Raw genomic sequence first — 24,270 nt, forward strand, 5'->3', positions numbered from 1 at the left:
TAACCGATAAAAATACCTTTTGAACCAAATGGTACACCATAATCATGTTTACTTATTTTATGTTTGCACTTGAAACAGAATAGAAGCAGAAAACAATATTAAATGACTATATACATTCTATTTATCTTTTATGATCCAGGTTTATCTTCCCCATATTGACAACTGGAGGCCTCGTATAATTCTTTCTTGGATTCGAATCCTCTGCAGATTTCGGATCTGGGTACCCGATGTTTTGTAATTGTAAATAAGAATGGTATTGTACAGAAAGTATGGAACAAAGGTTTTTTTCAGTAGATGGTTTATTTTAAAACTTTAATCGGTAAATATTCATTTGCAAACAGTTTTAAAAATATATAAATCAATTTATTCGTTAATTATTTATAAAGAAAATAAACATTCGGTATAAATAAACGACGTACTTACCTACTAAATGTAAAAGTGTGCAATTTTCGATAGATTTAAATTGATAAATATATTCGCAACAATATTTATCTTCGTCGGCCTTCATCAAATTTGATATTTGTAAATTGAACCGATTTCCTCGAAGACCTTCAACAATTTTGAATCGTTTGTCAGATGTATAAATGGTGTTACCATCAGACAAGGATACACCTTGAAGTGACCAGCTAGGCACACTGTCAAAACTATGCATGTGGCATTCAAGAACAATTGTACTCCCAACACTAGAAAACACATTCGTAATAGTTCCATTTTTCTTAGCGCATGTGTTGCCGTCATTTGCTGCTATCAATGCAACTGAAATATTAAAAAAAAAGAAAGAAAAAATTAGTCACTACAAATTCAATTAATTCAATTAAAATGAATCCAATGCTTCAAAAGTTTTAAAAAAATGTTGGTAAGCCCAGGAAAATAAAATTTACGACATTATACTATACATGAATGTAATATGTCCCCACCAAGTAATTCTGCTGCATATCTAGAAATATACATTTTTAAATATATGTGAAATTAAATTAAGTCCATAATACATGTACAATAAGCAATGCTTTATATATTTATAGTCATGTGAAATCTCAAATTAAAAAAAAAACATGATGCATATGTTATTTTTATAACAAAATGGATAGTTGTCATTATTAAACTTATGTACAATTACTTTTTTATGAAGAACATTCTTCGATTTGTCCATATTTAGAAGAAGTTTACTTTTTTTAATTTCTTGCTTCCAGGAAGCAATTCGCCGACATATTTTCCGTTTTCAAAGTCACCTTAGCGTGACCCTCCTCGTAAAAATCCGGTGATTGAAATAATTTAAAATTTCGTAATCAGCGACAAGAGGATGATTAGAAAATAAATGAAATTGGTTCATTAATAAACAAATTATAAATCCTTTATTATAATATAGTCTATTTTTATAACGATGAAATTTATGACCTATAAATCATATAGCAGACATCAGTGTAATGCGTTGAGTAATTTTTTTGTCAATTCATATACACAAAATAAACGGCGAAAATAAAAAGGAAGACACACAAATCTGTTGAAATTTCTTCTCGTTTGATAAAAGCAAAGATCTTAATTACAAAATAAAATACACCAACCTTGCAGAAGAACAAAAATAAGCATTGTCGTCTTAGCTTCGCAACCCTGCTCAACACAAAAACCACTTATTTGTTTAAGTTCAAATGCCAATAAAAATGTCCAGCAAGTTGAAATACTTTGTTAAATGGATAATTCAACATTATTTGTTTCCTTGATTTCAGAAAAACGCTTTTTATGTTTCTAACGTTAATTTCCGCACTTGATTCAAACAATATATAAACTTAGTAATAGCAAAAGGAAAATACAGTCATCATTTTATCAGAGACATATACATATACATGTACATGTATTTATTATTTTATTTGAATTTCCTAATCAGCAAACTGATTATGGTATATACCTCACTCATCGAAGGCTATATGTTGATCATAACATTCAGGGCCAATACTATTGCAGTTGATGCTTTTAGTTGTTTTAGACTCGCCAGTTTTCTACCGTAATTTAAATGAAATTTTTAAATGTTAAGTGTCAATATGTGGTTACATATCAGAAGTGATTGGACTGTCAAGGGGCGATCAAGGTATAAAGCATAAAAGCAATGCTTTATACCTTTTAAATTAAAGTAATTTGTAGATTCCTGACAGAAATACAGAAATCTTTTGTTCAAAATACCTATATATAGATTAAAAAGGAGATAGGGTGGTAAGGATGTTCGCACACTTTTTGGATTGGAAAAAAAGTAGAGTATTTTAACAAAAAAATAACTTTTCTTTACCTTGGTATGCTCAGTGCCCTTTCTTCAGTTGGAATAACGAATCCTTCAAACATCCTAGGCTTGTTCGCCCCTAAACAGTCCAATCACTTCTGATATGTAACCACATATTGACACAAGTTCAACATTTTAAAATTTCATTTAAATTATGGTAGGAAACTGGCGAGTCTAAAAAAAACTAAAAGCATCAACTGCAATAGTATTAAACCTGTTATGATCAACACATAGCCTACGATGAGCGAGGTAGTCCAAATTACGTTCCAGTCAACAGTTGTTTTTGCATGTTGGTATACAGAGCTTTTGGAATTAGACAACGAAAAAGATCTTAAAGTTCCTCTTCAATCTCTAGTCACTTATAATGTTGATATTCTTTATTCTTTAAACATAAATAACTGAACTTGTTTTACTCATGCGTAAACAATCTCCAGCTGAGTATTTAAAAATTGAAGGTCAGGTAAATACGTACATGGCTACATGCATTTAAATTAGGTAAATTATTGACTTGCAAGCAAATCGTACATTTTTTATTTATTTTTTTCTTGCTTTTTTGGAAAATCGAATCAGACGGAAATTTGATGAATGTTTGAAGCAAAGTAAATTGCATTATTTTTTTTTCTTCAAAATTGTAGCTTTACCTTTTGAAAATTATTTCACAGTTTTAGTCTTCAACTGTGGTTCTGATTTAGGATGGTTTGGAGATAGCATTGGGGGCCCACTTTTCCCTCAGACAGATTTGATACCTCAAGCGCATGAGTTTGACTTCATTTTGACGCCTGTTAATCCATTGGAAACATTTCTTTGAATTAGGCAGCAACCATTTAATTTGCGGGGGGGGGGGGGGGGGCTATGGTTTTTTTCCTGCGGCGAAAAACAATTTATTTTCTTCGCGACAAGTCGCGAAACATTTTTTTTCTGTCAATTTTACCATTACATATAGTGGCAGCTGAGGGTGAGGCAAATCATTTTTTTTTTCAGAATTTATTTAAAACAAATTATTTTTTTCTCCAAAAACTGGAAACCAACTTTTTTCCCCCCGAAAATCAAATGGTTGCTGCCTTAAGTGGTTGGTTGCTTTCTCATTTAGGTATATCCCACGCCTTTTTGATTTAAGGAATGACTGTAATTTTTTTCTGTCTATGAAGAAATTTACATTAAAAAAAAATTGGTGCACACTGAATTAGGCGCACAGCGGGTTATTTAACAGTGTAAACCACATTTTTTATGTTATTTCGAATAGACAGAAAAAAATATAACAGTCGTTTCTTATAATTTAATTCTAAATTCCATTCTAAACCGTAGAAAACCACGAAAAAACGTTGATAACGTCACGGTCACATGACTAAATTATGTCTACGGGCTGATTACAAAATAACGTCACCCAATCAGAAGACGTGTTACATCCAAAATTAAATTATTCTTTCATATTTTAAACTTATCGCGAACTACTTTTGGTTTAATCGATTTTAAAATGATATCAAGAGGTATCGTTCTTATTACGTAATATCTGTTATGTCTCCGATTAACAATGATTCAGTCTATTGTAATCATATGCAAAAACTGCGGTTCCGAATTCCATACGAAGATAACACGACAAGTAAAACAATAACCACATTTGCGGTTACAATGTGTATGACTCCGTCGCATGCAACAAGGGCGTAAAGTGTTACACTTTCAAGAGCGTCCGTCTGTCCTTCCGTCCGACTTTCAGTCCGTTTCATTTTCGTTTCCGCACCCTTACTTCTGTTTGCCTCATGCACATTTTATGGGACTATGATACAATTCTTGAAACCAAAACTTGAAGAATGAGACAGATTTCGAATTTAAGCAGTGAGTCATCTAAATTAATGTTCTATATACAACCACAGGCGCTTGGGTCTATGATACAGATTTTTTTTTTTTTTATTAAAATATTCAATTTTCTAAATTTATAATACACAATTACACACCCGTGATATCGCGAGTCCGTGACTGATTTAAAGTATATAACTATGCCTAAGTATATATTATTTAGCCTTATTTTAGTAATTGGTATTGTCATGTCGATTATAAGATACACAGTTTTCTCTGCTTTCAAATCTTTCTGTTTGAACCCGTCGACTTGGAACTTATCAATTATTGGTTATATTAATTATTTGGAAAACAAAAGGTTCTGGCTATCCAGGAATGGAGTATTTTTTCTTATTATTAACAGCAGTGTACTATACTGTATTAGTTATCTTAGAAAATCTTGCTGATAAAAACTACAAAAGGGAACAATTTGACAATGATTGAATTTAGTAGTGTCAGCCCTTTGATTATGAACCGTGTATGTAGCAAAATCCTTAATACACCGTTCGGTGGTGCGCCTGTCAAATGCGGAACGTACAGATAAGGTAATAGGTAGCAGGTGAATATACTATTGGTATCGGTACCGGATTCGACCCGGAACTTGTTAATTTTTGGCAATATCAATTGTTTGGAAAACAAAAGGGTCTTGAGTGGTGTAATTTTTAATGTACACCATTGTCCTATATTAGTTATATATAAAGTCGAATTCTTTGATTTGTCGTTTTTACCCGATGACGGCTGACAAATTGGACCTCGTAATTTTAGTATTAAAGAAGATATCTATCACTTCTGTGCATGTCTCACCTAGTTTCGAGTGATTTAAACGACCCAGAGAAAATACCAAATTTTACTATCCATACTAAGAAACAAAATCTGTATTAAAGACCCAAGCGCCTGTGTATACAACTTGAAATTTGTCTCATCCAAATTTTATGAAGCTCATACAAAATGCTAAGACCCACTACACACAAAATGACTTTGAATTTGGTTGGGAGTCATTTATCGTACCAGTGTTATGTACCTTTTTAACTTCTAAGCTTGAGCGGTGGTAAATATGTCCTCAGACACTTTTTTCTTTGAATTTTTTCAACAAAGTGACTCAAGAGATGCAATCTCCATAATATTTAAGCTTCTCTTGCAAAACAGCCGTTGGACGTCAGAGTAATCTCAGAATGCCTACAATCCAAGGTAAAATATCCATGTATGTCATTTGAACCAAAATTAGATGTTGGCATGAACTGTACTAAACACAGTACTTTTATATTATTAAATACAAAATACAATCGCATAGCGGGGTATGCGAAAATTACATTTTTTTAAATCTGTTACATAAACATAACCAAAAAATTTATATTTCCGTGTGGTCAATCTTAGAGACTCTCAAAATTTACCAAAATACCCAATCTAAAGGTATCGACATTAATTCTACTACGCATTAAAGTAGACAGAATTCTAAAGGGGTCGATGCAATGGCGGATCCAGAACTTTTCATAAGGAAGGGGCGCTGACTGACCTAAGGGGGCCGCTCCAGTCATGATTCAGTGATTCCCTAGTCCCTTCCCCTGGACCCCCCCCAAAAAAAAAAAAATAAAATGCGTTGAATAGTGGAGACAATGCAATTTTACATCTAGTTTTATGGCCTTAAAACCCTAGGCAGTCCCACTAGACCATGATCGCACCACGCTGACCGCGATCTTAAATAAATTTAGATCGTGGTGAACTCACAATATGAGCGGCTTGAAAATTTAATTTGTCGTTTAAATCACGTTCAATTAAATTATACATTAACAATTACATGTATACTTATACATTTACAAGCAAGACACACAATAAATTAATAATTGATATCATACAATAAAACTGAAATATATTTAGTTGAATGAACAATGCATTTAAATGGGGACATAAAGGTGGACCCTCCCCCCCCCCCCTGTTTTGTCCTGCATTTGGACCTGGATCCGCCACTGATATAAATGTTTATGAACAAATGGAATGTGTCTTTTAAAATATTATATAAATTCAGGCATATACTTCATTTTTTTTTATAAATTCATGCTCGTCTCTAGATCTGCAAGTGTTGATCGGGATTAAACACATGTTACATTATGATCCAATCGCAGCTTACCGCCCAAAATTGATGAAATAAGTTGCATGATTTTATTCTAGATTTGCTGCTTATTTGGACGTGTATTATATTTACATGAACACTTTTTGTTTATAGGATCAATCGTGCATTGGTGAGTTGATAGGGATTTTATCTTTTGATAAGATTTGATTTTTATTTACTTATTTCCTGTCTTATTTTTATCGAAATATACACGTCAGTATCATAATTTCTTTACTTTCAGCATTGATCAAAATACTATTCATGTCCATATATTGAAGAAAACATTTATTGACTAAATATTTTGATTCATAAAGGGGGCGGTATATGTTCCTTTTTTATTTTCAACGCCATCACCCAAATGTTTTAATTGTTTAAATTAACACTATTTACGGTATTCGGAAAATCAGGAATCATGCAAAACATTAATTAGTCATCTGCTTGGTGTCTTCCTCGAATGCCAACATTTTATATGTTACCTATTCCTTGAATGCCAACAAAAATATTTCAATAGATGTTTGTATAAGAACAATAGGTGTTTTTATAACTATTTAAATGATTTTATAAGTATTAAACTGTAAAACTTAATTAGAGAACTTGATAAAATTGCAACATTTAATCACTTTTTGATAAGAAAATATAGAAGATTTTGGGGTTAAAAGTATCATGAATTCTATAGATTTAAGCTGAGACTACATATGTGTTATAGTAGTCTCAGATTTAAGAAAATAAAAATAAGAAATTCTAGTAAAATACAATTATTTCAAACTAAAAAAAGGATATTAGAGATTTTATCATCTCAATCCATATCATATTGAATATTTTATTAGTAAATATAAACTTTATTAACTTTTTTGATTGAACAATAATTTGTTAAATTTTACACTTGTAATAAACTGTTAAATGAAAATGGCTGAATGGCTTGTATAAAATATTCAACAATATTCACATTTGAAGATTTAAAGTTCTTTTTTCAATCTGCTTATCTGTTTACTTTAATATGTTATATGTATTGTTTTCTGTGTTCTCTGTCTGCAAACAAAATTATTATTCAACAAGTTCTTCTTTTTATGCTATGAAAAAAGTATGAGAATATACAAAGTTCTGAGAAATTCCATCAAATAAAATAGAAGAAAATTACAGCACACAAAACTATAGAAATATTGAAAAAAGCATCAATACAAGTGAAATTCAAATGGAAGTATGTGAATTCTAGGAATGATCAGTATACAATGTACTCTAGTAACTTTTGTACCTAATCAATTTTTATTTTTTTACTTATGATGGACAAGTTGAGTTTTAGATTTTATGCCTCCAAACATGTACATTTTTTCTAATCCTGTGAATATTTTTCCATCCCCATTTTATTGTATTTTTATTTCTTAACCACGTTAAACTCTCCACCATATGTACAGAGCACGTCTACTTGCCCTTTTTTACATTATTTATTTTATCGATTATTTTTACCTTTGTCTTTGGACCTTATTTTTTTTTTTTTTTTTACTTTTTAACCCTATTGTAATTAACTTTAAAAAATATAAAATAAATCTTTGATTTACCCACTACTGTAAATACTCCTCATTACCCATTGCGGGGTGTTCCTTAGATAGGAAGCTAATACAAAAGAAAGAAAGAAAGAAGCATCAAAGTCCAAAGACCTAGTGATGCAACAATTTCAAAGATTAGAGAAGAGCATATTGGTTCAAGCAGTTGAATGAATTTTCAACATTTTTACAAACATGAAAGTCAATGTGATTTAACTACCTGTAATTTACCTTTCTGTTTAATTAGAATGATTGTTTTGAAAAGCATCCACTTTTGTTGTGATAACTATTGCACCTATTCCTCGAATGCCAACATGATTTTACAGCAAATTGTCGGTAGATCAAAGGATGTTGGCATTCAAGGAATAAACCATCTGCTTGACCATAATACATTTCTTTTCATAAAATTTGGGATCAAAATATTTATTTTAGGAGAAAGCCGTACCCCCCCCCCCCCTTTTTAAGTTGAATCTCTAATCCCTTAGTGTACTGATATGAATAGTATTTTACTGGAAATGTTTGAAAAATGATATTGATGCTAACGTAAATATTTTTTTCAATAAAAGACAGGAAATAAGTCGGTGAACCAAAAAGTTCAAATCTAATTGAAAGTAAAAGTCCCCATCATCTCACTGATCATGCACGGGTGATTCTATTCATAAAAAGTGTCCGTGTAACAACTAAAAAGAGTCCATGTATCATCTAAAAAGTGTCCGTGTAACACCCGTTAATGTACTGTTTTTTCTATTATAGCTCTGCGGGGGGCAAAGTCGTACAAATGCGCATGTCGGAAACACATAGAAGGTTTCGTCCATGTCGTTCTATGAAGGGTATTTATATCCTCATTTACCAATAACCCTTCGTGGAATTTACACAATATGAAAATTTTGTTTGTTATTTTGTACTTTTCACGATGTCAATATTAAAACGACCCCTGAAGAAACACATATTTACAATTATGGCTATACTTGAAAACGTACATTACTTATAAATCACCTTTTACATCTTAAAATAGAATAATCTGACCTAGAAACAAATATTTAAAGGTGAGTTTTGATAATTTAAAAAATATATAAAAGAAGAAAAGAATAGGTTGATATCAAATTGCACTTCCTGTTCAACAAAAATGTCAGAAGGTCACTTTTTCCATAGTTGCATGTATACACATGTATATTTCCTTAACGAAGCTTTATTACAGGAAGTTAACGACTTGGAATATTTGACATGACACATCAGCAAGAATGAATTTATAGAATGTATAATAGAGGGTAGCAAGGGGTTTAAGTAAAAGAAATGATAAGTAAAGCAAAGATGGATACGTTTACTTTAAAACTACATTTACGCGTGGCCTGAAACAATGCCAGTTTAGGTCTCGTTGCAAGGTATCCCTAAATAAATAAATGGCAAGTAGAGTTCCAGTTAAACAGAACCTTAAACTGTACCCACTTGTTGTTTATCTTATTGAAAATTTAAAAAACAATCTTACGGGTATTTGTAAAGATGGTTCACGAGAGAAAGGTCAGATATGACATACTGGGTTAAGTGCAACTGCCAGAGTTGAGTTGCAGTTTATCAAAATAAAAACTAGAAACAGACAGTATTGATTAGTGTTAATCTATTAATAGAAGATTACATAAACATTTTATCACATACATGTACTACATAATAATGATTTATTTTTTACTCATAAATATATTTAGGTCGGGTCAAGTAATTTTGTTTTTGTTTATTTGTTTGTTTCAGATTTGTTATTGACAACATGTATTATATAGTATGAATTTTTGATTTTAGTGGGAAAACAACAAATCGCTCATGGAAGAAATTTATAAAAGTACACTAGGCCACACCAATTTGATTCCTTGTTCGACGGACCCGCCCGCACCTATTTTTTTCAAAACATATTTTTTTTATTTTTTTTATATTCCCGCTTCCCGCATCCGGAAATGTAATCATGTCCATTTCCCGCACCGTTGTTTTTGTAAATATTATAAAAAGATATCAACATTTGTTTTAAAATCACAGTCTAACCTGTATATAACGACTTTAAACATAAAATCATCCCACCACAAGGTGTAAATATCTGTGAGAATATTTGCTTCAGCATGAAACCTATTTATCCAAAGAGGGAGTGCTCCGATATAAATTTATAACAGCGTAGAAATACATGTAAAGAACAAACAATTGGTTTCTTTCCGCCTTACTTATATTCCCTATCAAAACATGTTCGCTGTTAGAATAAAGTACGAAGAACTTCTGAAGGATTTGCCTTCAACTGCAATTATATTGTATGCTGGCGAAACAAAACTATCTATAGCCACTGCATGTTTATGCACCTGTCCTGATTGATTCAGGGGCCTGTCGTTCAGCAGTTATCGTTCGTTGATGTTGTTCATAATTTGGTATTTTCCTGACAGTGTTTGGATATATATATATATAAATTAGACCGTTGGTTTTCCTGTTCGAACTGTGTACGCTTATAATTTTGGGGTCCTTTATAGATTGCTGTTTGGTCTATATCCAAGCCCTGTGTAAAAGGCCGTACTTCGACCTGTGTTTGTTATCAGGCTGAGAACAACCCTCTATCAGATAAGGGGTCATTTTATTGATGTAGAAAAGAAAACAGAAATACCAAGGATTTGTATAGTTCTTCTATACAAAACCTTTGAAAACTTAGAATTTTGTACTCAAAAAGAGGAGAGTTGCATCATATTTTAAACAAGTTTTTCTAAAAGAGGGGTCCACTTATTTTGAATAATATTAAACTGTTAAAGTAAATGTGTTAACATGGTTAAAGTCCGGGAATATTACAAAATTCTTGGACATGTTTTGACCATTTAATACCAGATAGATATATAGTTCTTTGAGAAAATATGAGCTCTTTTATACAAACAAATATATTATAACTTATATTGATCCCTCATAAACATGTAAAAGGGATATTTATAACATTAAGGGGTTGCCCCCAAACTGATTATGACTGAAATAAGGAGTTGTCTCATTGTCAGTCACACATGCATATACCAGATGTAACTATTTCTTGGTGAACAGGGAACAAATACATCAGAAATTAAAGAAATGTCAACGTACAAGTGATAAATCAAGTTTTAATATTGTCAAAATCTACTTTTTAATGTTTACAAAAAAAATTATAATCGCTCGCCTTTACTTTTCAAGCTTCGCCTCAAAAATTTGCAAATTAAATATTTTTTTATTAAAATTTTCAAATCGCTCGCTCGCCCCATATTTTGGAGTCCAAAAATCCGTAGAACAAGAAATTAAATTGGTGTGGCCCTACCTTCTTTGTTATCGACTTTTTTTTTAACAAGCCAACTAATTTAGGGAAATAACGATTTTGGATATATTCACATTTTCTTCGGGTATTAAATTAACATTGTTGCAATGTGGAAGATATGAAAAGAAAAATAAATAAATTACATTTCAGTTAATTTGTAAAGCTCTGATTCCTTTCACGGATTTGGCTGTACTTTTTGGACTATAACTCTTCATCTTTTATATAAGATCATATAAGCTTTGGATTTCAAATATTTTGGCCACGAGCATCACTGAAGAGACATATATTGTCGAAATGCGCATCTAGTGCAAGAAAATTGGTACCGTTAATTTGATGGTGACATCCCATTAGTCGGACAACCATTATTCCGACAGCCCATTACTCCGACAGCCCACTATTCCGACAGCCCATTACTCCGACAACCCACTATTCCGACAGCCCATTACCCCGACAGCCCATTTTTCCGACAGTGCATTTTTCTTATGTGTATGGGTAAATTTTCTCTAAAAAGACCAACTCCATTCTCTGTAATATTTGTGGTTGTCCGTTTGATCCCAATTATTCTTTCGATGCGGGATGTAAGTCTCAGTATATTGGAGTTGATACACATGCTTATTGCAACTGCTCATTCCTTACCCTGGTCCCTCTTTCGTTTTACGTGTCTGGTTATTTTCTTTTTCTTTACATTTCATCGTTTGTGTGTCCACTGTCAGTCTGTGCTGTTCTAATTCCCTGTGTTTTTTTTGTGTGTGTCTTGATATAAATTCTTTCACAAGATCGTCGGTAACCCTTTTTCGCGTATCTTAGGAGTGAGGTTTCATCACTAATAACTACATAAAGTAATATATCGGAGTTGGATAAAACTACCCGCCCTCTTTGGTTGCAACACTTTTTACCCCCTTGTGTCTTAGTTTTATTGAAATTAATTTTGTCGCAGAAATACGGGACTAATGTAGCGTCAGTCAAATTGAGTAAAACAAAGAGACACTGTGACAAACCTACCCAGATCCCTAAAAGTAAGATGACAACTAGGACGAAATATGTGCTCAGAAAAGATTAGCAATTCCAATTATGAATACGGTATCATGTTCGGGAATGTGAATCCACGAAATACGGAGACAGTACACAGCACTTCCAATAGCGATCGATCAGACATAGTCTGAGAGATGACACTCAATTTATTTGTAGTGATACATGTACCAATTTTATATTCCGAGCTTATTTCAAAATCTAGAAAAATATGCCTCTTTTATAATGGTTGAAGGAAGTGCAGGACTGATGATTTAAAACCAAACTTATTACGAAAAACAAATATGACGGACAAGAACATTTCGGCAACTTCTATTTTAAAAAATATTCATGAGGAAAAGTGATATCGGGTCGGTGACTGTTTATGACATAGAAATACACAGTCAACGTCTTTTGACTGCTCAAATAGAAAGAGTGCAGTATAAAAGCCAATAACAACAAGTAAAATTAAGAAATCTAAGACAATGTGTGACATTCTTGTCCTGCTTGTGTCTTTCTCAAATTGTCTAATCATAAAACTGATAACGTTAAGATGAGCGTCATTTTTCAATCGAATGCTCACATTATCAAAATTTGAGAGAGGGACTCTTTCAGCATATTCAGTCTAGCACATTTCAGAACTTTGAAAAGTTAGATAAATATGATAAATCTTCGATGTAAACTCAAGAAAACTACTAATATATGGGGAAAAAATGATGATTATATTGTTATTTCTTTTGAATTATGTAGCACATGGTTTGATACTGACTGTTATTTGATATCAATGTGCTAGGTTTTTTTTTCTAAATTGTTTTGGCTCCGATTGTGTCAAGGCTTACGGTGTTATAAAGATACGTATATCATATTATTACTATGATATAGTATTGTAAAGTCTTAATGTTGACCCAATCATTATACCGACGCTTCGCAAAAGTAGGAATATATTGTTTTAACTCTGGCTGTCCGTCCATTCAACCGTTCACTCATCAGTCAGCCATTCCGTCAGTTAGTACGTCCGTCCCATGGACATTTTCGTTGCATCTATTTCATGAACGACATTACAATGATTTCTGAAAGGTTTATTGAAGTCGGCTATATCGTGTGATACGTTTTCAGGTTCATTACTCAACAAATTCCTGTTAACGGAACACTTTTTATATGACAGCCAATTTGAAAACAACGAAGTATTTGTGCGGGAGCATCATCAGTACCACGCACCATCACTGGTTGTTCTTGCTTTATATGCTGTTTATATACCCTTTAATTTGGCAAATGAAATAATATTTTCTGTTCTATTCTATATACAGATTTCGAATTGAGTGTATAGAAAGTATTCGAACTACCTCACCCTTATGTATATACGGAATTATTTCTTAAAATATATTATTACATATCTAAGCGTAATAATACAGACAGACACCGTGACGTTTTATTTTACCCTAATACTCCAATACTTGATTGATGAGTGTCGGACTTATGGGCTGTCGGAGTATTGGGCTGTCGGAGCAATGAGTTGTCAGACTATTGGGTTGTCGGACTAATGGGTTGTCGGAGCAATGGGCTGTCAGAATAATGGCGTGTAATCAATTTTATTGCACAATGCACAATACATTTATTTAGTTTAATGACTTTTTTTATTGATAGTAAATATATTATACTAATTCATTAGCATGTCTATCCCCAATGAAGCTTAATACATACTGTCTATATACATGTACATGTATTTCAATTCAATCATTATGACTGACAGTCACAGTAAAGTTTACTGTCGCATGTGCACGAGTAGGAAAAAGTGACTTCAAATAGTAGCAAATAATAACTGACCGTGTAAGCAAATTGTTTCTCGTTTCTCGTTTTTTTTTTTGTATATAGACTATACATTGGCACTCACACCACATCTTCCTTTATCTATATACCGTTGATTTTCCCGATTGAACGGTTTTACATTACTAATTTTTGGGCCCTTTATAGCTTGCTGTTCGGTGTGAGCCAAGGCTCCGTGTTGAAGGCCGTACCTTGACTTATAATGGTTTACTTTTACAAATTGTTATTTGGATGGAGAGAAGTCTCATTGGCACTCATACCTTTATCTCTAAACTAAACTGCTGGTAAAAACACTGTTGTATTATGGTCTTAAACTAATAGTCAGCAAGCTGTGGCCTAAACTTAAATGACATACATTGGGAATCAGAGCACTGAGTCGTTGACTGACCCTGTTGTCCCTGACATGTAATTTAATAGTATATATCATGTCGTCTTTGCATTTATTTAAAAATGTACCTGATATGGTATTGAAGGTTGTGACTTTTTTGTACTCTCATATTAACATTAGTTTCTACCGTTTGGCTCAGAAAGAAGAAGTCTTTTGAAACTTTATAGTCCGACTTAGTAACCTTATTTGCAAGCATGACAACTGGAGATAACATGCCCTTTTTTAATTGTAACCCTTTTTTGTATAAAATCTTATTTCCTTTTCTTTTTCCTATATGGTAAACCTTGACTATAGGGTCTTAGGATTGAGTAAGGTTAGTATCATATGTGTGAGCTGTGCTTACATATACTCTAGTTATATAAAAGTGATTTGTAAATACATGTACAGTAATTACAATACCATTTCAGATCATTGTAGGTTAGAATGACAATATATGAAGCACTGTGTTTTCTATTGGGTTCAACCATAGTAGCTATCTCAAGTTCATCAGATAATATGAACGAAGTCAACAGTGAAGATCCATCTCATAAATCTGGTAAGTATTTTTTTGAAAACAGTGAAACAAAATATCCCTTGATAATCTATCCTAGTACATGTACTTGTAGCAAACATTGACACACGAGTATTTTTTAAAACTAAGCTACATGTATGATTAGAAATTCATGTCTACTCTTATAGTCTGTAAAAGGGGACAGACAATAACAACACATTACAAAATGACTACAGAACAGTGCGGGGCGTAAATAGAAAAAAATTCGAACATATTACCGGTAGTACTTCACATTTCAATGATGTATATGATCAAAGTGACTATAATTTGTATACATGTAAACCTGTCAAGATGCCCCCCCCCCCCCCTTTATGAAAATTTCTGGATCCGCCACTGAACATTATATCTATGTTTACTCATACAATTGAGTGCCCTGTGAATAATTAAGACCGTGTTTATTAATAGTTATCCCACGATGACGCGGTGTGGCAGTGTAAGATATCACCCCGATGGCCGGAGGCCAGAGGATGATGATGACGGTGATCTAACACTAACACACCAAGTCCGAGTGGGATAACTATTTTACATCCCAGCTGTTTTAGATTAGACGAAAAAACATTTATTTACAATTCTTAAAATCTAGTTTAGAACGCCACACAACCATTATAATATACTTTATACATTACTATATGATTTAGAACTAAATTCATAACAGTGTGGTCGACGGTAAAACCACAGGCGCTGGGGTCTATGATACAGATTTTTTTTTTTATTAAGATATTTGTTTCTTAGTATGGATAGTAAAATTGGGTATTTTCTCTGGGTCATTTAAATCACTCGAAACTAGGTGAGACATGCACAGAAGTGATAGATATGTGTTATACATATAGAAAATTGAAAATCTGAATAAAAAAAAAAATATAAAAAATCTGTATCATAGACCTGTGGGTAAAACGTTTGTTAGTAATTATATTGAAAAATTCACCTATAACTTGTTTGTCGTTGGCGATGATTTGATGCTCACTCAGTCTATCAGAGGCTTTCAAGTGGGGATTAAATAGTCACTTGTTAACACATTTTGATACATCATTGTACATAATATGAAACTTTCTTTTCAAAAATCATTTAAGGAATTTGTTTTAAATAATTTGTTTTACCATCACTTACTACAGTTTCACTTTGAAGAATGATAATGTTCAGAGCTGATATCAATAAAAAATGATAAAAAAAAGTTTATTCATTGTAAAAAAAACCCAACTTTTAAGTAATGGGGACCCGCGTTATTTCACAAAATATCTTATTGATTAAGAGAACAAAATCATTTATGAGTGACCTTCTATGTATTCAATGCTAACCATGTGGCCTTTGTTTGTGTTTTTGTTGTTAAACAATAAATCGATCCGTTCATTCAGATATTTGTCAATTTGCCTTGGCTCTGAAGTCCAACACACAACCTTTCACGAAATTGGTATTTTTCTTACAAAAAATACATTCATGTGATGTATTCTTTTGATGGAGAATGAATGTTGCACCTTATTTTACATTTTGTCGGTTTTTTTTTTGGTGTGTGTATCATTGACGTATAAGACAACCTGACACCCCTTTATTCAAAAACATACGAGATGGCATTCATGACAAAATAACTAAATTAAACTAACAGCAGAAGAAAGATATAAATGAACACCTCCTTTATAGTCTACTAAAGATCGAAGTCACTGGTCTTTTTAAAAATGATGTCAACTTATAAAGGAAGCAACAAACAAAATAGTTCGAATATTTATATTGGAAAAAGTAACGGTGTGTAAATTATAACAATTATTTTATTCAATTGAAAATCAAACTGTTGAATTTTTCCGCTGCAAGCAAATTTTTACTTTTGGTCGTATTTGAAATTAAATATTAATCTTGTATTCTTGTTAGAAGTTGCACTGTGTAGTTTATACTCTTGTATTTTTTGATGCCACACAAATCCAACACAGACAACAAAAATGGTAGGTTTAAGAAATAATTGATACAAACTATACTTTATTGTAATTTTAACATGGGTAGGCGTTATATTCATCATTATTTTTGCCAGAGCGATGTTGAAAAACTATTATAAAAAGTGTACTAGTTCAGTGAAAATGTACGCCGTACTTAACTCCTAAACAAATAAATGAACAAAAAGTAATAAACATACAAGACTTTCAAAGGCCAGAGGCTCCTTACTTGGGACAGGAGGAACAAATGCGTCCTGTTTAATTTAGTAAATAAATGCATCTTTTAGAAATAGTCGAAAACAAAATTGTCTGTCCAATGGAAAGGTCGAGGCCAAAAAAAGATGAACGGTGCATTATAGAAACATAGAAGCTGGTTGCCAAAGTTGACGACAAGATCTATTTTATAACTTGAGTATGGCCAATACTATTAACCTGAAATAAATATATTTATAGCAATTCCCTTGATACGAATACATGTTGTCTTGGGCTTGTTTTGCTCTTTGGTTGGATCGTTGTCTCTATGACAATTCAATTCTCATTCTTATCATAGATATAACTGATCATAGATATAACTGATCATAGATATAACTGATCATAGATATAACTGCATGTAAAAAAAAGAATGTGTGGTGTGAAAGACAATCATACAAATTCATTCCAGGGACCAACAGGCGTTACCAAACTATAGGCCCCCGTATGGCCTTCAACCATTTATAGCAAAATACACACTTTATATAATGAAAGCTCCAAGAGGTCTTGGCATGTAAAAACAAACGCGAAAGTTGAGCGAGAGAAAAAAAATAAGGATACCGCATGAAAATTGGAAAATGGTCCGCAATATTACTTTAGTCAATGTTTAGTATGTGTCCGGGCCGTATGAGTATTTGGACCATACGCGAATGGTCCGGAACATATTTTATTTGCGATCACAAAATGCACGAAGTCGTCCATTTCTATGTAAATTGGGTCGATTTTAATATAAATAAGATGAATGTTGCCAAGTGTTTTTCACAAAGTAGTATTAGTATAGCAGAACACTTTTACCAATACAATACCGTTAATGCATGCAAATTTCACAAGGTTTAATCCAAATAGCTTTCTTACTATCCAATAACTTTCAAGTACGAAAAAGACAGGGCAGAAGTATATTTTGTCTATATGTTATGTATTTGCACAACTTTTGAAAGTGGATTATGCATTCGTTCTAAAATAATTTTTTAGACCTGATAAAAAAGTTAAAAGATGACATTATTCGACATCGCAATTGTTAAATAGCTTTGACGTCCGAAAAAAGATAATCAATCAACACATGCATTGCAATTTTTAAAGCCAGTAAATCATTATTTTTTTCAAAACACGAATTCCTGATTTGTATTTCGAATTATTTTATTTAGGCGTTGAGAACCTTTGGTGACCCTAGTCCTATAATATAAGACTCTGAAGGTTCATATCATTTACATTCAACGTTTTTTATCGGATATTTTTTTTTTACTATCAATGTTGAACCTCTGAGTTTTTTTTTTTTACTATCAATGTTGAACCCAGAGGTTTCAACATTGATAGTAAAAAAAAAATATCCGATAAAAAACGTTGAATGTAAATGATATGAACCTTCAGATTCTTATATTATAGGACTAACTATTCCGACAACCCATTACTCCGACAGCCCATTATTCCGACTATGCATTTTTCTTATGTGTATGGGTAAGTTTTCTCTAAAAAGACCAACTCCGTTCTCTGTAATATTCACGGTGGTTGTCCGTTTGATCCCAACTATTCCTACCAAGCGGGATATAAGTCTCAGTATATTGTGTGTCCACTGTCAGTCTGTGCTGTTCTAGTTCGCCACGAAATACGAAGACAGTACACAGCACTTCCAATAGCGATCAATCGGACTTAGTCTGAGAGATGACACTCAATTTATTTGTAGTGATACCAATTTTATATCTCGAGCTTAATATTTCAAAATCTAGAAAAATGTCATGCCTCTTTTATAAGGGTTGAAGGAAGAGCAGGACTGATGATTTACAAAAAAAACTTATTACGAAAAACAAATATGACGGACATGAAAATTTCGGCAACTTCTATTTTTTTTTTAAATCATGAGAAAAAGTGATATCGGGTCGGTGACTGTTTATGACATAGAAATATATACAATCAACGTCTTTTGACTGCTCAAATAGAACGAGTGCAATATAAATGCCAATAGCAAATCAATAGTAAAAAATCTAAGACCATGTGTGACATTCTTCTTGTCCTGATTGTGTCTTTCTCAAATTGTCTTATTGTAAAAACTGACTACATTATGTGTATTGTGGCAAACTTGACACTCATTTTTCATTTAAAGATTGTTTTCAAGGAGAAAATATTTAGATATCATTGATTTTAAGAAAGGAAGTTCATATGTTAATTAAGAATCGGTGCTCACCCATTACAATAAGAATTGAAAATGCCAAAATTTTCAAAAAATCGTATTGTACAGCTGATAAAGTTGAGAATGATCGTCATTTTTCAATCGGATGCCCACATTATCAAAATTTGAGGGAGGAGCTCTTTCAGCATATTCAGCCTATCACATGTCAGAACTTTGAAAAGTTAGATTAAGTAAACACAAGAAAACTTTACTATTATAGGGGGAATAATGGTGATTATAGTGTTAGTTCTTTTGAATTATGTAGTACACGGTTTGATACTGACTGGTATTTGATATCAATTTGCTACATGTAGTTGTTTTTTTTTCCTATTTTGATTTGGCTCCGATTGTGACTGAGGCTTACGGTGGTATAAAGATAATTATATCATATAACTATATGATATTAGTATTTTAAAGTCTTAAGTTTTATGTACCCTTCTGTAGCCATTTTTGTACGAATTTTTCTAACCTCAATTGTATCAAAACTACAGATATAATGAATAATAGAGATTGGCCATTTAGTACATATTCCAAGGGGAAACTTGATGCAAAGCATTATTTTTTACTGTTTCATTGCATTTGATAGAAAAAGAGGACTTTGTGGCAAAAATCAAATTTTTTATAGAAAATCCACAGCCTTTAATACAGAGATTTTTGTTATAAAATTTGAAACATAAATTACTCACTTGATTTTCTATGATGTGCTAGACTAGTAAACTAGCAACCTGTAAATTCCAAAACACCTCGTGCTGAGTCACTAAAGTCGAGCGCACCCTAAAAAGTGTACTTGATTTTGGCCATATTTATATTTGTTTTAACCAATAGCTACATTTATAAACTTGTTTTAAGGAAATCAATGCTAGCACTGAATGCAATAATCCTATATCTATCAGTCATCAAATTGCCAAATGTGAGAGTACAAGGATAAAGGCTGTGGATTTTCTATAAAAATCTTGATATATTTGCGACAAAGTCCGTTTTTTCTATTAAATGCAATGGGACAGTAAAAAATATTAATGCTGTGTGATGTTATGCTATTGTTTCAGAAAAAGGGAGAAGGTTTGGATCCATTAAAACGTTTAATCCCGCTGCAAATGTTTGCACCTGTCCTAAGTCAGGAATCAGATGTACAGAAGTTGTCGTTTGTTTATGTAATATATACGTGTTTCTCGTTTCTCGTTTTGTTTATATAGATTAGACCGTTGGTTTTCCCGTTTGAATGGTTTTACACTAGTAATTTTGGGGCCCTTTATAGCTTGTTGTTCGGTGTGAGCCAAGGCTCCGTGTTGAAGGCCGTACTTTAACCTATAATGGTTTACTTTTTAAACTGTTATTTGGATGGAGAGTTGTCTCATTGGCACTCACACCACATCTTCCTATATCTATTTGCATCAAGTTTCCCCTTGGAATATGTACACAATGGCCTATATCTATTATTCATTATATCTGTAGTTTTGATACAATTGAAGTTTAAAAGTTCGTACAAAAATGGCTACAAAAGGGTACATAAACCTGAATGTTGACCCAATCATTATACCGCCGCTTCGCAAAATTGAGAATATCCTGTTTATCCTGTCTGTCCGTCCATTCAGCCGTCCACTCCTCAGTCAGCCAGTCCGGCAGTTCGTCGTACCGTCTCATGGATATTTTCGTTGCATCTATTTCATGAACGACATTACAAGGAGAGGGAGGACAGGGGGTACTCTTCTCCCACCCCTCTTCTCCTTTCTCCTACCCCTCTTCTCCTTTCTCCTACCTCTCTTCTTATTTTTTTTTTTTAATTTACCGGAAAAAAGAGAGATATTTTATTTTTTCATATTCTTTTTCCCCCCAACTTTTTCTCCTTTCTCCCAGCCTTCCTCTCCTTTCTCCTACCCCCTTTCTCCTTTCTCCCACCCCTTTCTCCTTTCTCCTACCCCCTTTCTCCCCGTCTCCCTTACCCATGTCCTCCCCCTCTACAAGGATTTCTGAAAGGTTCATTGATGTCGGCTATATCGTGTAATACGTTTTCAGATTCGATTACTCAAAAAAATCCTGTTTACCGAACACTTTTCACATGACAGCCAAGTTGAAAATTTTCTTCACATTTATCGCAGGAACTACAATACACTGATTTCTGAAATTTGGTTTCAAGGTTTATATAAGTCAGCTATACGGTGTGAGGCTTTTTCAGATTCACAACTAAACAACGAAGTATTTGTGCGGGGGCATCACCAGTAGCTCACACCATCACTGATTGTTCTTGATTTATATGCTGTTTATATACCCTTTAATTTGGAAAATGAAATAATATTTTCTGTTCTATTATTTATGCAGATTTCGAATTGAGTGTATAGAAAGTACTCGAACTACCTCAGCCTTATGTTATATATAGGGAGTTATTTCTTAAAATATATTATAACATATCTAAACGTAAAAATACAGACAAACAAGTTTTATTTTACCCTGATACCCTAATACTTGACTTGACAAGTGTCAGACTTTAATATGGGTTGTCGGAGTATTGGGCTGTCGGAGCAATGGGTTGTCGGTCTGTTGGGTTGTCGGACTAATGGGTTGTCGAAGCAGTGGGCTGTCGAACTAATGGGCTGTCGGAATAATGGCGTGTAACCGTTACACAACTCCGAGTTTAGGTCAATGTTACATCCCAGCTCCTTTGTTCTAACAGGGGTGAGCCAGATCACCCCAGTTTGAGTTTCTTTGTTATGCATGCTTTTCTTTGTTCTGTAACATTTTGGCGGGATCCAATATATATATCTATCAAAGTAGAAAAAAATCATTTGTATAAGCTGGGATTCGAACTCAAGACCTTTAAAGCATATCAAGCCACGACACAACCACTACACCAGGACGAATGGATACAAACTATCAGTAATTTAACATACTTAAAGAAAGCAATATATTTTTTATAAGTGGGGCGAGTTAGCAGATCTTTATTCAGTGGGATTCAAACTCTTTTCGTTAATAAGTGAGTTGTCAGTGATTGTTTAGTTTGATTTTACAATTTTTCAAAAGTGAGGCGAGTCGGTAAACAAGAGTGGGGCGTTTTTTTTTCATCAAGTGGCGATATAGGTTGGGCCTAGTCCTTATTCAACGTTTTTTATCGGATATTCTTTTTTTACTATCAATGTTGAACCTCAGAGGTACATTGATAGTAAAAAAAAACATATCCGATAAAAAACGTTGAATGTAAATGATATGAACCTTCAGAGTCTTATATTATAGGACTATGACTCCTCCCTAAACCGCGTCTGATCTTTTTTACTACATACTGATGGTCATTTGTAAATGAATAAGCTAATTGGTTGAGAGTCAATATCATGTATGTGACTTACGTCTAAATGAATTTAATTTTCTTTCAGTTTATTGGACAGTAGAGACAAATCCTGTCATTTTTGGTCGAAACGTAACTTTACTTTGCATAATAGCAAATGTTGAAAATGATTGTTTGAATTGTTCAAAAAGATGGCACGGAGGCACAGAACTTTCCCTCTTGTCGTACAATGGCTATCCATCAAAGAATACGAAGTATGTTCCAAGTACTGACCATAGTGGATTTGGAATAATAATAACGCAATTTAACAAGGAGGACCTTAATGTTTATTACAGTTGTTCCTATGGTCCATTTTTCGACAAAAAAAACTTAACAGAAGACATGTTGCATATAAAAAAAGAATCGGGGGATGGTATGTATATTTTAATAAAATAATTATTGTCAAATAATGCTCACTTATTTGACTCAAATTCTTATATTAGATTTATAACAATAACAAAATTTTTATCCAAATTATAATTACATTAGATGTAAGTTTCATTATAATACGATATTCTGATTGGCTAACTGCACATCACATGTTATTCCGTAAACAATTGCACCAGACAATAACATTTATCATGCATGGTGACACGAGGTCCCACAATAAAGTGCACAGGTGAATTAAATAAAACTGGATAAAACACGTGTTTTCATGATCCTAGCTAAAAAATGTAATTATAAGTATTGAATGCTTCTTTTTGAAACTTTATAGGGTTGTAAAAGCGTTGACCGTGCGTACATTTTTAGAATGAAGCGCTTCGGCGCTTCATACAAAATGTACTTCGGTCAACGCTTTTACCACCCAATAAATTTACAAAAAGAAGCATTTAATTCTTAAATAAAAAGTCTAAAACAAACAACTTACAGTGAATGGAGCTGGATAATATGTAGTTTCGTTTCGTGTGTTTATTAGTCTAGACACCAAATAATTAACTATCGAGTTGACCTCCGACGGCCATATAAGAGATATAAACATAAACAAAGATACAAATTTTATAGACAGAATTATGAAAATTCGTGCAGTTTTCACCTTGAATGAGAATGCTTTTTTGTGGTTCATACCATCAAATCAATTGATTTACCTTTGTTTCACTTTCAATGTTGACATTCTTTTCCTTTTACAAATAACTGAATTCGGATAGTGAATGCGTTATTCATCTCTAGTTACTTAGGACTTAAATTGAAGTTCATATGAATAAGGATTCAGTGAAGTCGAATTATTCACTTGCAAGTGAAAAAAATCATCATAAATCTTCTTAATATCTTATTTTGACAAAACTGAAACATTATACATATATCTTTATTCTCACAAACCAAATTACAAAGGTATAGAGATAACTAAACATATTTCAATACAGTTACATAAATGTAAGAAAGTAGATAGATGCATTCACAATTGTTCACCCAGAATAGTTCAATTTGTTATTGATCTCCTTTATAAGTTTACATTGTTCGTTCAGTTCTGTACATTTTTTTTTAATTCAATAAGCCATAAAACTTTAACGTGTCTGGTCTATTTCTTTAGTACATTTGTAAAATGCAATACATTGTTTTCTACAGTTATCAAAAGCTGAACAATTAAAAATGTAATGGTATTAATCCATAATGGCATCTGAATTACACAAGACACATTTTTGTATTCTCTTTATATGTTTTGCCATCTTTCAGTTTCTATTGGAAATTTAAGAAATAAGGATATCTGCCAGCTGTCATCGAAAATATTTTTATATTTCTCAAACTCCAAAGTATCTTTAAATAAACGATAATTGAAAGCTTTTGGTCATTCATGTAGGCTTGCTAGCCATGCATG

General features: G+C 32.7%; 1 protein-coding gene across 3 annotated transcripts in view; it reads left to right on the forward strand.

Annotated features, from left to right (window-relative positions):
• LOC134721588 (uncharacterized) overlaps nt 1-24,270 on the forward strand; it is a 44,081-nt gene that overhangs the window by 18,296 nt on the left and 1,515 nt on the right. For 2 of the 3 annotated variants that reach the window (XM_063584685.1, XM_063584686.1), the window contains 2 exons: nt 14,670-14,797; nt 22,507-22,830. In XM_063584685.1, coding sequence (XP_063440755.1) covers nt 14,686-14,797; nt 22,507-22,830 — 436 coding nt within the window. In that variant the 5' untranslated portion in view covers nt 14,670-14,685. Of the gene's footprint in view, nt 1-8,764; nt 8,797-14,669; nt 14,798-22,506; nt 22,831-24,270 lie in introns of those variants that run through there. The other variant, XM_063584687.1, reaches the window with a different exon arrangement.

The sequence above is a fragment of the Mytilus trossulus genome, chromosome 6, assembly GCF_036588685.1.
Source record: "Mytilus trossulus isolate FHL-02 chromosome 6, PNRI_Mtr1.1.1.hap1, whole genome shotgun sequence".
Taxonomy (NCBI): domain Eukaryota; kingdom Metazoa; phylum Mollusca; class Bivalvia; order Mytilida; family Mytilidae; genus Mytilus; species Mytilus trossulus.